The 15,823-nt window shown below is 41.8% G+C and overlaps 2 protein-coding genes across 6 annotated transcripts in view; one reads left to right on the forward strand and one right to left on the reverse strand.

The window, feature by feature from the left end:
* Positions 1-3,784, reverse strand: part of klhl32 (kelch-like family member 32) — a 36,893-nt gene extending 33,109 nt beyond the window's left edge. The window contains exons 1-2 of one of the 4 annotated variants that reach the window (XM_085422567.1): positions 3,596-3,784; positions 2,177-2,292 (exon numbers count right to left, since the gene is read on the reverse strand). In XM_085422567.1, coding sequence (XP_085278693.1) covers positions 2,177-2,199 — 23 coding nt within the window. In that variant the 5' untranslated portion in view covers positions 2,200-2,292; positions 3,596-3,784. Of the gene's footprint in view, positions 1-2,176; positions 2,293-3,065; positions 3,191-3,595 lie in introns of those variants that run through there. The other 3 variants (XM_085422568.1, XM_085422569.1, XM_085422570.1) reach the window with 3 other exon arrangements.
* A 796-nt stretch (positions 3,785-4,580) lies between these two features.
* fzd6 (frizzled class receptor 6) lies at positions 4,581-15,604 on the forward strand. Of its 2 annotated transcripts, none has more exons than XM_085422573.1 (8): positions 4,581-4,738; positions 5,998-6,417; positions 11,487-11,680; positions 11,764-12,340; positions 12,449-12,871; positions 14,049-14,197; positions 14,315-14,719; positions 14,861-15,604. In XM_085422573.1, the coding sequence occupies exons 2-8, from the start codon at positions 6,232-6,234 to the stop codon at positions 15,024-15,026; spliced, it is 2,100 nt and encodes a 699-aa protein (XP_085278699.1). In that variant the 5' UTR covers positions 4,581-4,738; positions 5,998-6,231; the 3' UTR covers positions 15,027-15,604. The 2 variants fall into 2 exon arrangements, with proteins under 2 accessions (XP_085278699.1, XP_085278700.1); XM_085422574.1 differs by having other exon boundaries at positions 12,449-12,868.
* Positions 15,605-15,823: the final 219 nt, after the last annotated feature.

The following is a 15,823-nucleotide window of genomic DNA, read 5'->3' on the forward strand; positions in this document are numbered from 1 at the left end:
TTCGGGATGCCCGTCCCAACTTTTTGGAGACGTGTTGCTAAATTCAAAACGGGCTAACATTTTCATGAAATAGTAAAATGTCCCAATGTAAACATTTGATGTGTTTTCTATATTCTATTGTGAATAAAATATGAGTTTATGAGATGATTTATCAAAGACTATGCACAAAAACACTGATCTCGTAAGAAAAAAGGGTGGTGTTTATCAGATCGTGCTACTAGTTCATTTCCATCTACAGTCCCTGAACAGGTACACCCAAAAGATTAACCAGGCTGCAAAATATTAAACATAAACATCCACAGGACTAGCAATAATTTGAATAATATAATCAAATAGCCTAAAACCCTTCAATCAGTCCCACCCACAAGATACAAACACATTCATAAGTGCATACACCCCATTATTCAGTTATCTTTAATTTCCATTGTTAAAATTGCATCAGAAATTTAGACAAGTGACTCAATCAATGGCTTGCCATGATTTACATTTTTGCCATTCCCCCACCCTTACAAAAACAGCGCTTCCTACCCATCAGCGTCTATCTCACAGTTTAGCTGACAGGATAAACGCGCTGACCACAGAACATGTCAAAATGAGTTTTCCCGACTGGCAGAAAGCTGAGGATCCATGTAACAGCAAATATACCCCATTTTCCAACTCATCCTCAGTCCCTCTCCGCTTATGCCCATTCATAAGCCAGTCTGTCCACCTAAATCCATCTATGTCCACTTCCAGTCCTGGCCATCACTTTAAATTATGCTGCCTGCCAAGAGGCTTACTCTGTCACCTTCATGGTGATGGGGTGTAAGACAGAGGAAATAATGGGCGTGTGTGTGGGCGGATGCGTTAATGCGCTCTGGGATTGAGGTAGGATAAAAGATGACTCAGGTTGTTTGTTTGGTAGGTTTTTTTTTTTTTTTTTTTTTTTGGGGGGGGGGGGGGGGGGGGGATTGCCATAATTTAAAGTAAAAGGTTTTTACATTCCAAGAAGAGAGTATAAGGATGAAATGAACATATTAGGACAAAACTGTTAGCCGAATGGTGAAAACTAAAGCAACACAAGAACAATAATGTGGCTAAACTGCCCTCAGAATGGGTCATATTGCAAAAGAATCTGTGTCCTACATTTCACAGTGTGTCATATTTTGTTTGTGTTACAAAAGTTGCAATTTACCAGCTCACAAAAAAATAAAGAAATAATGTTATCAGAGGTTATTTTTTCTCTAATTACCCAAGTATGATGTGTAAAACAGCTTTAAAATTTAAAGTACACCAATGTTTACTCTTAAAGTACCACCGCAAGGACTGCAACAGTCAGAAATGTTACGATGCCATATATGTTGGCTTTAAAAGGCTAAAAGTAGATTTCAGTTTGAAAATAGTTTATTGCAACATATTCTTATTTCTTGAAAAGGCCAAAATCAGCACTTGATTATTTCTCCCTGCCTCCGAGCTTCATTTAGTGTCCAAAAACTATTAAACATATAAATAAACCACAGAGTCGGAAGGCTAGGTAATGAAGCAATCAGTGTAGATGCTGGAGTTCTTTTTCCAAGTAAATCCCACGTGCAGCATCCTGCTGCTAAAAAAAGACTCCCTGATAACACAATAAAAAGATGTTTCCTTCTATTTGATTAAACTAAAAGAAAATACAACTGTGACCTGTTTTTGAAGGTTTAGTAAGTAGGTTTGGTACAACGGATTGGGCTCTTAGGTAGATAGGTGGATTGTCGCTCGTATAACCTTGTCTACATCCATATATTAAGTTAGATAAAAAAAGACACTGAATGGACAGTCCAGGAGAGAGAGAAAGATAGAGAAAGCTAGTAGAGCCTGCGCTCTCCAAGCACGGTTATTGAACAACAAATCGATCCTAAATAGATCTTTCTCAGCTTAAAATAAAGAAGTGAATAATGTCAGCATTGTTTGAAACTGTCAGTTGATTCTGTGTTTGGATTCTCATTAACATAGCAGTTTTCTAGTCTAGCTGACCACTCAAAGCACTGTTACACCAGTAGCCACATTCACCCATACATGCGTACACCAAACCACCATCCTTCCAATCAATGAACAGCCTGCTCTACCTCCTGATAAGCCACAGGAGGTGCATACACAGTAACGGTTCCTTAAGGGTTATTGTCTATTTTTGCCATGAGCTTTAGATGTGCGGACCTACCTGAGGCTCGGTTCAGAAGGCATACCCTCTTACAAAGGAAGTTAAGATGGAGGTGGAGGGGAGGTGCTATGTGGCTCCTGAGGACTGTAGTCTCCTCACTGGGCACATACATCAGCCTGATAGGACAGAACAGCATGTCAGCTTCACTCAGTCCATCTACTCAACAAAGCCACAATGTGACAGCCTCCTGTGCGACGTGTGAAGGGATGCTACCACACGTTACGCCTAATGCTGACTTCTCCCTTCTCTCCATTCTCTGTTGACTTTGACAATTGTTAGAGCTGTTCTTTGAAGGCCTTTTCTTGTAAAGCCCGGGGACTGCGACAGCCACAGGCAGCTAGGCTTCAGTGAAGTGAATCAACAAGGTCAGCACTTCTCTGAACAAGCTGGGAGTCCAAATTACACCAAGTCCTTCTGGTGTAGCTACAACCTTGACATAATGTGCTACACACCTGAATCTTGATATCCCACAGATAATGTCCAGCAGCACAGAGAGGTCACTCGGAAATCCAAGCTGCTCTGGATACTCTGATTGAAACCCCACTCGCTTAGTGTACAAATAATAAGCTGACCTGGGTCTTCTCATACACCTGTTTTACAGAAGCAAGCCTCTGTATGTTTGCAGTTTATTTGATAGAGCCGAGTGTACTGCTGGTTTAGGTGTCATCCTCAGTGAGGTTTACTTATCGATCCATTCACGACTGACCTTCAGATGTATAGCCACAGGTAAGTGTTACTTACATTACCCTTGAGTCCAGCTGAACACATGCTAAAAACGTGTGATCAAAAGCAAATAAAATTGGAAATCATAACTTCCTTGTCTCCCTAAATGTCTTCAGTGCTGTTAGAATACGAGGTTTTCATAACATATATCTAAAAATTATCTTACCAAGTGAAAAAATGAGCAGTGGGAGAGGTTAAACACGTCCGGAAGGCGGATAAATTTAGGATCTGATAATCGCAACAACTAGGCCATTGTTCCCTGCAAAACACTGTAATCTCCTGACCGAAAACGACCACAGTGCAAATGTTGTCTTTTACGCACAGAAGACAATTAGGATTTACGCACGAAAAGCGCGCGAGGGAGCTGAATTGAGGAGGAGGAGGAGGGAAGGTTTGGGTTGCCAGATAAGCAGATACCCTAGTGCATTAAGTGTCACTTTGAAGAAAAATAATAAGAAAAAAAGCTCCCAGCTGTCAAAAGGTCTCCTAGCAACAGGCCAGCGCCTCGGTCCACAAACTACGGGGACGGTGAAGAGAGCAACCTCTCCTGTGCGAGCAGAATATCCTGTTGCATCCTTCGCAGAGCACAAGCACACGATCTGTACCAAATCCTACCCAGAGCACCTCACGGCTTTGGAGGAATTTACAGTATTCACCCCTCCTCCTCCTCTCTCAATGTGCCACAAGCTTACGCACCTCATATGAATGTGTTATGAGTCAGTCCCGTCCCCCTCTGGCGGCGCCTCCGTTACAGATCATTTGATCATTTGATGTCCGAGGTTGGGCTCCTTTTTTTAAAATCAGCTGCGACACGAAGGGAGGGTGCAGCGGCGACCAGATGCGCAGGGTTATCAGCAACACTTTATTGGTTACACTGTAGGACCTAAATTGTTACATTATAACCCCGCCTCTCCACGGCAGGTCACATGAATATGGACACAGTCGGGAGAGAGCGCCTCCAGGTGGATAATTGAGGCATGGCAAATTGTTGGGGATGCCTCTGCGTGTGCTACATGCAGTATTGTAGACACTACTGGGACAACAAGGGGTCCTCATAGGATTTCCACGGGGTGCCCGGCAAATTTGGCGATACTACGCTGCTCCACTGAAAGTAGCAAAAGAAGAAATATAACACTGTGTAGTTGCACGCATCTGTGAGATCATTGTTACCCTTATATTTTTGATATCAGTATTACAGGAAACGTCAGTGCAGTTTTATCTGTATACGACTGCATTTTGTCACTTGCAAAACATCATGACACATTTTTAAATGGTAAAATCACCCACTTCCATCTAGTGGTAATTGTGGAAAATACAGAAATTATAGAATTATATTCTATAAGTTATGATTGTTGTAAAAAAATAGAAAAGTTGGTGTTTGTTAATAAACCCTCTCAGCTGTATTTTGCATTGTTTCATCCTTTATCTGCCGTCTGCACGTACGCGGCGTTTAAGTGCTTCCTGTCTATACTGACATTGTTACTCTCGTTGGGGCATTCAACTGCTAGTTTAGTGACCTGTAAAGTTAGTATGTACAGTACGCCACTCTTTTAAAGATGAACTTGCCCTTTAATTTTTTTTTTATATAAAAGGCTATTATACACATGAAGTCTCCCACCCACAAACTACCGTGAAACTTAGATTTTAACTTAAAAAACAAACAAACAAAAAAACACTTCATATTTCCAATTGCACCTGAAAGCATCTTTAGTTCAGAGCAGGACGGGAATAGTTGGTGGGAAGGTGCGGGAGCTTATCTCAGGAAACACGCTACCAAATTCCTCACCGGGCAGATCCTGCAACTATTCATAAAGTCAGCTAACTCTTGGGTATTTGGGGGTAAGTTTTCGTGTTTCGCATTTTTACCCCCTCATGGGTTCTTTCTGCTTGGTTGTGGCGAAGTTGTTTCGGCCCCTTGTCCCATGGCAGCGACCGAGGCAGGGATGTTGACTGCACTGTCTCCCCACAGCTGGTGTGTCATTTACGGGGAAACAAACGGCTTTCCTGGCCGCCGTGGACTCGCGTATTGATTTAAAACGTAATTAGCTTTGACATATGCAAGTAATTGTACAGTAATATCAACTTATTATGTCTGTTTGTAGCCATGTCTGCATGGTATGTCGAAGTGTTGGTGGAACGTGTCAAATATTTACCCTGCTAACTATTCCTGGTATATCGCTAATATGCTAACCAAAGGGCTTATTAAGCGTAAATTACTTTTTAGCTACTTTAGCACTATGAACCTCCTTGACTACATGCTGTACTTTGAGGACTGCTGAATTTTGTTGTACGTGGAAAAAGGGATGCGGTAATATTAAGCGCTTATCGTCAGTGATAAGATAATCATCAGAGAGACGAGTACCTATATAAACGATGTGTCTCTTTAGTCTCAATGGACAAGAATTCTGTGCAAACTGATCCAAAGCTAGCTTTGCTCAAATTGTTAAAATTCAGAATATAACCAGAAGTTATATCAAATAAATGCATAATCTGTGGGCCCCTTGTTAGGTCACCAGGAACAAGCCTAAACCTACACATACTCTGTTTTTATGAAAGGCAAAACATCAGTGGGAAAGTACAGCAGGCTGTCTGCCGTTCAGGTTTCTCAGTGGCTCGTAAACCAAGTGTGTATGTGGAACTCTGACACTTTAATGTGAAGTTTAATGTGCATCAACAAGCCGAGACTCATTCTTCTGAATCAGCATGGATCTTGCGCATTCCCCACCCTGTGTAAAAAGCATGCACTCGAAGCCTGCGTGGGGATTGACTGGATTTTGGTAGCTTGATTCCATCTGACTGAGGAGTCTCTAAGCAGTGCTTCCCAAACTAAACTTCTCAAAGATTTTAAGACCTCAACGGACTTGTAAGGATGCACTGAAATCATGAAAATGTGTTTATTTTTTAAGTGACGGAACAATGCATGCCAGGTTGTTTTCCTAAAACTGAAATTGTGCAGTAAATGAGGTACTATTGAAAAAGAAAAACCTCCTAAGCTGGGATTTCTGAAGGGATATCTTGCTGAAAATTCGGTTTGTGCGTCCACTTCTCTGTGTGTCTGAAAATATAAACCTGTGTCACAATAAGTACCTTCTTTTCAGGGATGTGGAATTCCTATCTGTGGCCTATAGGCACTTGCTGACTCACCATGAAGAAATTCTACCTGCTGCAGCGCCCACCAGCTCCACTGAGATGTCCCTGGGAGGAATGATACACGGATGACAGTCTGAACCAGGCCAAGACGTCCTCGCACGCAGTTAAAAAGAAACTCGAATTAGTTTATACACACACAAAAAAAGAACTGTGCACACGCCCACTCCTACTCACTCATCACAATGCTGATGCCAGGACCACTGTGGGTGTGCCTGGCACTGATGTGGGTGGGAAGCTGTCATGCCCACAGCCTGTTTACGTGTGAGCCTATCAGAGTGCATCGGTGCTTGGAGACGTCCTACAACATGACCTTCTTCCCCAACATGATGGGCCACTATGATCAGGATATCGCATACAACCGCATGCAGGTGAGCCCTCGTAACATTACACAACATTTATCTGTAGAAATCTGTATGCCTATGCATCGTGCAAGCATACAGTGATTCATTTTTATTTAAAGGTCCAGTGTTTTATAGATTAGGCGGGCCAAGCAAGCTAAGCATGTGAACAATTGTCAAAAATGATTCAACCCCACAGAACTTATTTTAAATTCTAGTAGAATTTATGTAAAATTAGGCTGAATTTGTTCAAAGTGTATATTGGGCTAATGCAGAGTTTATTGACTTATCCAGGCAGCCTCTGGCCCACCTCAAAGGTTCTCATCAGTCTTGGTTTCCATGGAACGTTGAAAAAACGCTTCCTCTCCTTATAATTGGAAATTATACTTCAGGCCACATTCAGCGATGATGAATATCATGTCCATATAATTGTCATTATTAGTGCCATCAGCGCTGTTTGTGGCTCCGGTTACTAATTGACGGTGTCTCTCAGCCCATACTGAAGCACATATTGATTGAAATATAATTACCATTTTGTAATGGACTTCAACTGACACACAGTATTTACCAGCCACAGTTTGTCCACAAATCACATCTGATTGTTAAAAGAAATAGCGAGTGATTAAACTGTGAATCTGTCCACTTAAATTCTAAAGGGAGGCTTTTAAGAAACCTTTGCGGTAGAAGAAGGCTCTGCTTAGGGTTCCTCTTACAAGTAAAAGAAGTTAAGAAAGAAGAACATTCTTAGTTATAACAAAAATGTGTCACAAGCTTTAATCACTGACTAAGTCCAAAACCAAAGTCCAAAAATCACAAAAACAAGAGGCCAGATGGGGAGCAAAACAGGTGCATCCACAGTCATTTCACAGAATTGTGCACAGAACTAAGCAGAGAAAACAACAAAGAGAAGGCCAGGACGATTTTTATTCTGGAGGCTGATTAAGGAATATCAGACAGGAGGGAGACGAGACACAGGTGTAAGTAATTACACACAGCTGAGCACAACCTGGAGGAGACCGTCAGGAAGCAACACACAGGACGTGAAGAAAATAAACTGTCAAAGCTAAAGAGGAAATAACCAAAGCAGACTTAAAGTTCTACAAGAGAAGAAAACACAAACCACAAATACAGAAATGAGACAAAGAAAAACACAGGGAAGAACATTATTACAACTACAAATACACAAGGCGTGAACCAGAATTTAAGCTATACAAAATGGAGCTTATCACTATAATAAGTATCTATAATAGAACAGCAACATAATAGGACAACAATGAAGCTAAATAGGGATTAAACACTCAATATCACCAGAGCTAAGATTCACAGTTTACTTTACAGGAAATCAGCTCAGACTCACCCTAACAATAATCGAAAGCCTGCAGCAGCGACACCAAACAGAAAGTACTTAATTAATAACAAGTAGAAATCCAAAAAACTCCATTCTCCCTGGCAGCCATAAGATTTCCACTGGGCTTTGCTAAAGAGGCAAAAATGCAATAGAAATGGAAGGATGTGAAATAGCCATCAACACACAGTAAACGTGGAACGGTATTTATCAGAAAATCCATGGCTCTCAGCCGATCAGTGGAGCCAACAGCTAATTCTGCACGCTAAGCTGAGAGGCAGCTTTCTTTTTTAGGGTAATCAACATTTTTCAGCTCATTACTTTTGCAATTTGTGGGTTTCTTGTTGATCTTCTGATAAGTCAAATCAGTTTAGGGTTTTTTTCTTCATTTGCACGCACTCATGCGATTGCATGTAAGTATAGGTGGCTATGGGGTGCATTTGGTCTTGGTATTGACTGTTATTGCGTGACCACTTTTCCATCCAATTAGTGGGTGATGTTCTGACTAACACCTGGATGACTGATGAATGGTTGAAATGAGGCATGTAATCCGAATCCAAGCTAAGTTAATTTATCCTTATGTAAGTAACGCCTTTATCGGTTTTGGAACATTATTATCGGCATTTTTCAGGTATGTTTAAAATACCATATGCAAACATGTTATCAGGGTTTTTGAACTTTCAAAAGTCAATATCCAGATTGGCTCAAAATATCCAGTGGTAATTCAGTGTATACCCATATGGAAAAGAAATAGTAAAAACTTATATGTGATTACTCATGAAAGTGGCCACTTTCTCATTACTTTTGTACATTGTTTTAGTAAGTATCCAAAACATACAAGTTTCACTATATAATTTTTCAAGGGATCTTATATCTGTTTTCACTCTTATATGCTTTTCATACAAGTTTCACACAAGACAGATACAAACTTTATAAGATTTATATATATCTTTTCCATATGGGTAATCTTGATTCAGGAAGAAAAACGACTTAATTGTGTTTGTTTTCAACAGAATAAACGTACAATTATAACAGAAAGCACAATCATATATATGTTTGATGGTTGTTGTTTGTTTTTTTTTCATTTCTCCAAAATTCTGTCTTCATCATTCGAAACTGCGGGAAAATCTCCTGTCCCTTTATTGTGTAAATTCAGGTCATGATTCAGATCACAGTGTAACATTTGGGCTGAGCTCAAGGACCTGTTGTTGTGATATAACTGTCTGATCATTTGTTGGCATCAACAAATTAGGAAAAATCTAACACAAGCTAAGAAGTCTAGCTGTATACGTAGAAGCACCTATAAGCTGTGCTCTTGTATAAAGGTTTATAGACTGTACTGGGCTGTTATGTGCTCCAGTCAGTATTACACAACAGAAGTCAGTAGACCATCTCTTAGCAACAGTAACTCTCAAATGACACTGAACTGGTGTAATTAGAGATTTACACCCTGCAGATTAAAATTTTCTTCCATGCATAGAATACAGAAATCAGTCTTCTTTTTCATAGTGGAAAAATATGCTTAATATCTGCTCAGATTTAGAGAATTCTAATCTTAAATTTGACTTCTCTTCAGACTAGTAGTGTTCTCTTTAATCACCACCCTTTGCTGTGACTAAAGTCTAAGTTTGTGTAACTGGTGTTTCAGCTTTGCTCCGTCAACCCTGTGGCGCTTTGGCTAATGTGCTTTAAGACCATTTGTTGTCTTGCACATATCCTCAGCAGAAATGTTTCTCTAGCTGTTGCATCCTGTCTCCTGGCATTCCTGGGGGTTTGGGTTACGTGCATTTGGTGTGGAGTGTTGAGCATGATCTGTAGGAGTCTTTTGTGTGGCATCTGGCAAAGGTATCAGCTTCTTATTTCATGGCAACCTTGGCCACGGGCAACTTCAGTGACTTTGTTGTGAGGGCTCTTTGATTTCTGGAGGAAGGGGAGGGACACACCCAGTCGCACACAAAGCCTGCTGTGCATACCACAAGGAGTATCCTCTGTCTCTTAATACCCCCCCAACACACACACACACACACACACACACGGTCCTACCTCCGCAGTCCTGTCTCCCAGGTGACAGGCTTACACTCTCTGGCCTTCATTCAACGTTAAATACTAAACATAGCCCGCTTTGAACATGTGCAATGATTTATCACAAAGCTCTGACGTTGGAATCAGGCAGGTTTCTGCTTTATTCTGGGCACAGTCCAGCCTATCAGTAGGATTTTCCGGAGGAGGGCTAACCTTTTCCTGCCCTTCCACTAGTGTTTGCCAGCTTTGGAAAGAGCAAAAACTTTGAAGTGTTAGAATATAGAGAGAATGGAAAGACAAACTGACACACTATAACGGACACTCGGGGGCCTTGAAAGTTTGAGTAAAACTTTGAAAAGTAAGAGTCATCTTTAAAAAAACAAAACAAAAAAAAACTTCACTTAATACTTAAAGTACATTGTGCAGAAATTCTCTGCGAAGGATTTTGCCCTAAAGAGCAAATCAGCTCAAATTTTGCAGCTGATCCTGTTGGAAGGTTTTTGAAATGAGGGCAGTTTTTACAGTAAGTGCTCTAAAGAAAATAAAGGTCAGATTGTTCAGCCACGAGGAGCCTCAAGTCCAGGACCTCCAGAGGAGAGAAACAAGGACGCTTAATGTCTGAGGGGGCAAGCCCAGGGCCCAGAGATGTGGGCCTGGAGCCAGAAAAAGCAGAGAAGAGAAAACATCAACTAGTGCAATATGCTCAAGTGTGGTCGTGTGGATTTCCTTTGCGCATATCGGCAGTTTAGATTTACAGCAAGCTATCCAGTGATGAGGTCGAGAGTGTGGAGTACTCTGAAATACACACAATACAACACAGCACAACACACTTAGTCTGTGCTAACGCATGCCTGTCACTATTAACTGGTTATGTATTGAACATGCATATTACTCCAAGTGATGTAGCTGGTGTCGATCCAAAAATAATAAGGCTGTCCTCCACACATATCCTCAGCAACCTTCCCATGAACAGCTCTGTGCATTCCAGCCTTCTTGGCCTGTCCCTGGTTGTTTCCAAATGTCCGCACTCTCATTTCCTGCCACCTATACCCCCCCTTCCAATGCTCTGGTTGATCATGGTTTCCGGCCGATGAATGGACAGTTTTGTGTGTTACTATAGTGTACTGTTGCTTATGTAGCATAAATATTTTCACCAGCTTTTGCTACCCTGATCATTTGTAATCTCAGTGCTTATTATATTACAATGTCCAGTCATGCAGATTGCACTTATAACACAAGTAAAATCATTATATTTATGCCTCTTTTCCAGTTGCATTTACAAAAGTAATTTCACAATCTTACAGGTTACTGTCTGTCTATTTTTCAGAGAAAAATGTTTAAAAACTTCAAACTGTGCAGACTGCTACCTACACCTACTCCCCCAGCACAGCACAGTCTGTGGAAATACTGGATTCACCAGTGTAGGCAGACTGTACATAGCTGTAACATCATGAAAATGCTTTGGAAGCTCTTCAAAGAAAAGTTATAGCTGGAAAACTTAGATTTAAGCTACTTCAAAGGTTTCTTTAGGGAATGCTATATAACTCATGCACGCACATGTGAGTGTTCAGGTCACGAGTAGGGCTGTCAAGCCTTCAAATCTATCAGTATATTCAAAGTTCTCAGGTGATGTAACTTGCATCTAAACGTAATGGAAGAACAGAGTGCAATAATAGTTGTTATAATGGAAAACCGATTTTTAATATAGTATGTTTAATCTCTTCAATTTCAGCCATTTATGCCCCTGATAAACCTGAAGTGCTCTCCAGATGTCCACCACTTCCTGTGCCAAGTCTTTATCCCAGCATGCACCGAGGAGAATAAGGTGATCCACCCCTGCAGGGAGCAGTGCAATGCTGTTCGGTCCGACTGTGAGAAGAACATCCACACCTTTGATGTCCCCTGGCCTCCTGAAATGTGTGAAAAGTAAGAAAATATCCTTCCCCGGTTTCATTACCCACAATTCATGTTGAGGCACTTATCCTGTTATATTGTTATTTATGCTCTAGATTGGACCCTTGCAGTGTGCCTGGTTCTCCAGCCCCTTTAACCACCCCAGCAATCTCCTCATCCGCTAAGAGAGAGCTGGGCTTCTGGTGCCCATTGCAGCTAAAGACCAAGCCAGGTCATGGCTCATCATTCCTAGGCGCCCAGGACTGTGCTCCACCTTGCTCCAACATGTACTTCAAACCCCACGACATAGAATTTGCAAAGAGCTTCATCGGTGTGTGCTCCATCATCTGCCTGGGTGCTACACTCTTCACCTTCCTCACATTCCTTATTGACGTCAAACGCTTCCGTTACCCAGAGCGGCCCATAATCTTCTATGCTGTGTGCTATAGCTTTGTCTCGCTCATATACTTCATCGGCTTCCTGCTGGGAAACAATGCAGCCTGCATCAAAGCGGCCCATCCTGCTGGGGTTGACACAGTGGTGTTGGGCTCTCAGAGCAAAGGCTGCACTCTGCTTTTTATGCTTCTCTACTTCTTCTCCATCGCCGGTATCGTCTGGTGGGTTATACTCACCATCACCTGGTTCCTGGCAGCCGGCCCCAAGTGGAGCTGTGAGGCCATTGAGAAGAAAGCGGTAAGGTTCTTAAGTATTTAGGTTTGTTTCCTAGTAGCAAATAGGAAGCAAACACAACAAGGAAATATGTGCAGTTACAGCTCAGTCAATATTTTTATTTTGTCTAAGGTGTGGTTCCACTCTGCTGCCTGGGGGATCCCTGGGGCACTCACTGTCATGCTGCTGGCTCTGAACAAAGTTGAAGGAGACAACATCAGCGGAGTCTGTTTTGTGGGGCTCTACGACCTGGATGCGCTGCGCTACTTTGTACTGGCGCCACTGTGCGTGGGCGTCATAGTCGGCCTCTTCCTCATCCTGGCAGGTATCGTTTCTCTGAATCACGTCCGACAGGTCATCCAGCACGACGAGCGCAACCAGGAGAAGCTTAAGAAATTCATGATTCGCATCGGCGTGTTCAGCTGCCTCTACCTGGTCCCGCTGGTCACCCTGCTAGCCTGCTACACCTACGAACAGAGCCACCGCAGCAGCTGGGAGAACACCTGGATAAACGACCGCTGCCAGGAGTATAGCATCCCCTGCTTAAACCAGGTTGTTGTTACTTATTCATTCAGTAAAGATGGGGTGAAAGTTTAGGACAAGCTTTTTTAGACTGCTGAAAAAGGGCAAAACCAAAGCACAGTGAAAATTTCATAAAACTGATCAGGGCTCAGAAGGATCCAAAAGGCTCATCTGTTTAAAAATCCCAATTATTAAATATCTATAATGTCCTGCAGAGTACAGGGATTCCAAAATCAAGACTGTTATGACAGATCAGTGTGGAAGTAACAGACGTCTTAGAAGCTGCGGTACCTCAAAAATGTAGTGCAGAATACATGAGTTTTCTTTAATTTATTAAATATAATTTTTCCACATTAAAATAAATAAAAACAAAGAACAAGAGGTCTTTAGATGAATCACAATTTAATGCAGGGTTATAAATTTTAAAAAAGATGGTGGGGAGAAAAAATTGGCATCATCAGTTTGTCTCAAGGGCCAAATAAGCACACTGTTTCTCCCTCTGTTATTCTCACAATTCTCTTTGGAGCCGTATACAATATGTCATGTCTCAGGATATGTTTGACAACATTAACACTAACACAGCATCTTGTAATGGGGGTGTATCCAACATAAAGTAATGTCAAACTTCTGCAAACATTAAAGCAAAAGACTTTAGAAATAATTCCCACAAATCCCCAAAACATAAAGGTGCAAGTCCAAAACATATGGACATTATTAACCATTTTTTCCTCCATCAAGCCAGTTGAGCACCAGTTTGTTCGGACTTCTGTTTAGGAGCGACCAAAATTCAAGGTTTTCCAACAGGAGTCTCTCCAAGCTCAGGAACTGGTGGAGGACGACTGTATTTCCCAAGCAGTCTGCCGCACACCTTCAGATATTTCAGTGGCCAGGTCTTTGTCCTGTCGTTGTTTCATACAGCATGTAGTGCCCATGTTCGGTCATTTGGTGGTGTGGTCCAAATTCATTAGAAGTGCTTTAGTAGTGCAAGAATTATACATCAGTGGATATCTGTATGGTATGTGGAAGATACAATACGTGAGCTTATAAGCGCTGCAGTGGGAAATAGCTTAGTCTTGTTTTGACAGTCAGTACCTGATGCCTGTACTGGAAATGCTTGACTTTGTCTTAAGTAAGAAATTGAATTTTTTTATTTAACCAGTTGCTCTAAATCACAAGGATCTCATTACCATTGAGTTTGTTACTGTTTTAGACCACAGATCATGAACGCCCTGACCTCTCCCTGTTTCTGGTGAAATACTTGATGACATTGGTGGTTGGCATATCTGCAGTATTCTGGGTCAGCAGTAAGAAGACCTGCTCTGAGTGGGCCTACTTTTTCAACAGGACCCGCAATAAAGAGTAAGACACAACTCTGACCACAGCAAAACACGTGGAAGATCTTTCACACAGTCACTGATGGAGTGAGAATACAGTATTCTAGATCATGTGTTTAATGCCATGTCATGTGACCCACAGCCCCATCAGCGAGAGCCGTCGGGTGCTCCAGGAGTCCTGCGAGTTCTTCCTAAAGCACAACAACCGGGTTCAGCACAAGAAGAAGCACTACAAACCAAGCTCCCACAAACTCAAGGTCATCTCCAAGTCCATGGGCACGAGTACCGGAGTCACGCCCACCAGTGTCTCCACCACCAGCAATCAAGGCACCTCTGCCTTAGGCAACCATGAGCCCCACATGCAAGGTTCACTGTCTGAGACCTCAGCCAGGGAACACCTGGACCGAGGCACCTCCAGTCGAAGCTCGAGGAGAGGGGAGAGAGATAGGGAAAGAGAGAGGGATGGGGGGGAGAGACGCAGCAAAACGGGGAGCTCCAGTAAAGTCAGCAGTCGCTCAGAGAGCTTGCACAGAGTGGCAGATGGGAGGTAAGTAGGAGAGGTGTGAGATGCCATTTTTGAAATGTTAAAAAATTGATTGTATATGTACAGTTCCTTACATTACATGCACTGCAACATCAGACAAGCATTAACCAGCAGTAATCTGTGATGTGTCCTGGCTGGTTTTAGGGCAACTCCAAGGAGCGAGCTATCAGAGGTCAGGCACATTCCCTGTGAGAAGCAACAGCTTTCAGCTTTAAACCCAGCACACACCAGCAGCCTCCAAGACGCCAGCCACCAGATGGTGCTCCAGGTGCCTGAGGAGCGCAAGGACCCAAAGGACAGCAGCTGCTGAGATATCTGACCTTTCAAATTTGTCTGCTCATCCATCCACCCATCCATGACACCAGTCACATGGGAGTCATGCTTGATGCTGGTTGTTGTTCCCATTGTGGGATTTTATTGAATACACTGGAGTGACTGAATGGAAACAGACCAAAACTTGTATTTCAGATGTTCTGAGGGTTAGCCCACATCTAACGGTGTTTGACGATTTAGTCTGTTTAAGTCATGACTTTGTCTTCCAGCTTTACTCAGTGTTTGACCTGAATGTTGCAGCAGCACAGCTACATGCATTGAGTCTGCTGTTTTATAACTTGTGATTTCAGTGGCATATATGCATGCTAGTAAACGATTGCAATATTTATGTAAATATTCTCTTTTTTTATATCTCATATATTTAGTCGTTCACTGGACTGGTCGCCACACTGAGAGTTTAATTGTTAAGGTGAAAATATTGCCAAATATTGAATCCAAGGAAAGTCTTCCTGTGATAAAGTGTCTTTAAATGTCCTATTGTTCTTAAAACGTCATCCTGTAAAACACACTGTGTGTCACTCCTTTGAGGCGTACTCTTAAACTTGATATAGCTGATTTTCAGAGAACTTGTGATTTTATTTTGAATACTTTTCTTAAAAGAGACATATTTTTCCATTTTCTGGTCATTTCTCCATGTTTTTGTTGTATTTCATTGAAATACCAACAGAAAATGAACAAAATGAACTTGACTTATTTCAATAATACTATCGATCAAGTTCATCTTTACTTTTTATTACTGTGTTACTTTTCTCTTTTGGAATATTGATGAAAGAG

This window comes from Rhamphochromis longiceps, linkage group LG11 (assembly GCF_057381845.1).
Source record: "Rhamphochromis longiceps isolate RC_006_pf linkage group LG11, R_longiceps_female_GT1.1, whole genome shotgun sequence".
NCBI lineage: Eukaryota > Metazoa > Chordata > Actinopteri > Cichliformes > Cichlidae > Rhamphochromis > Rhamphochromis longiceps.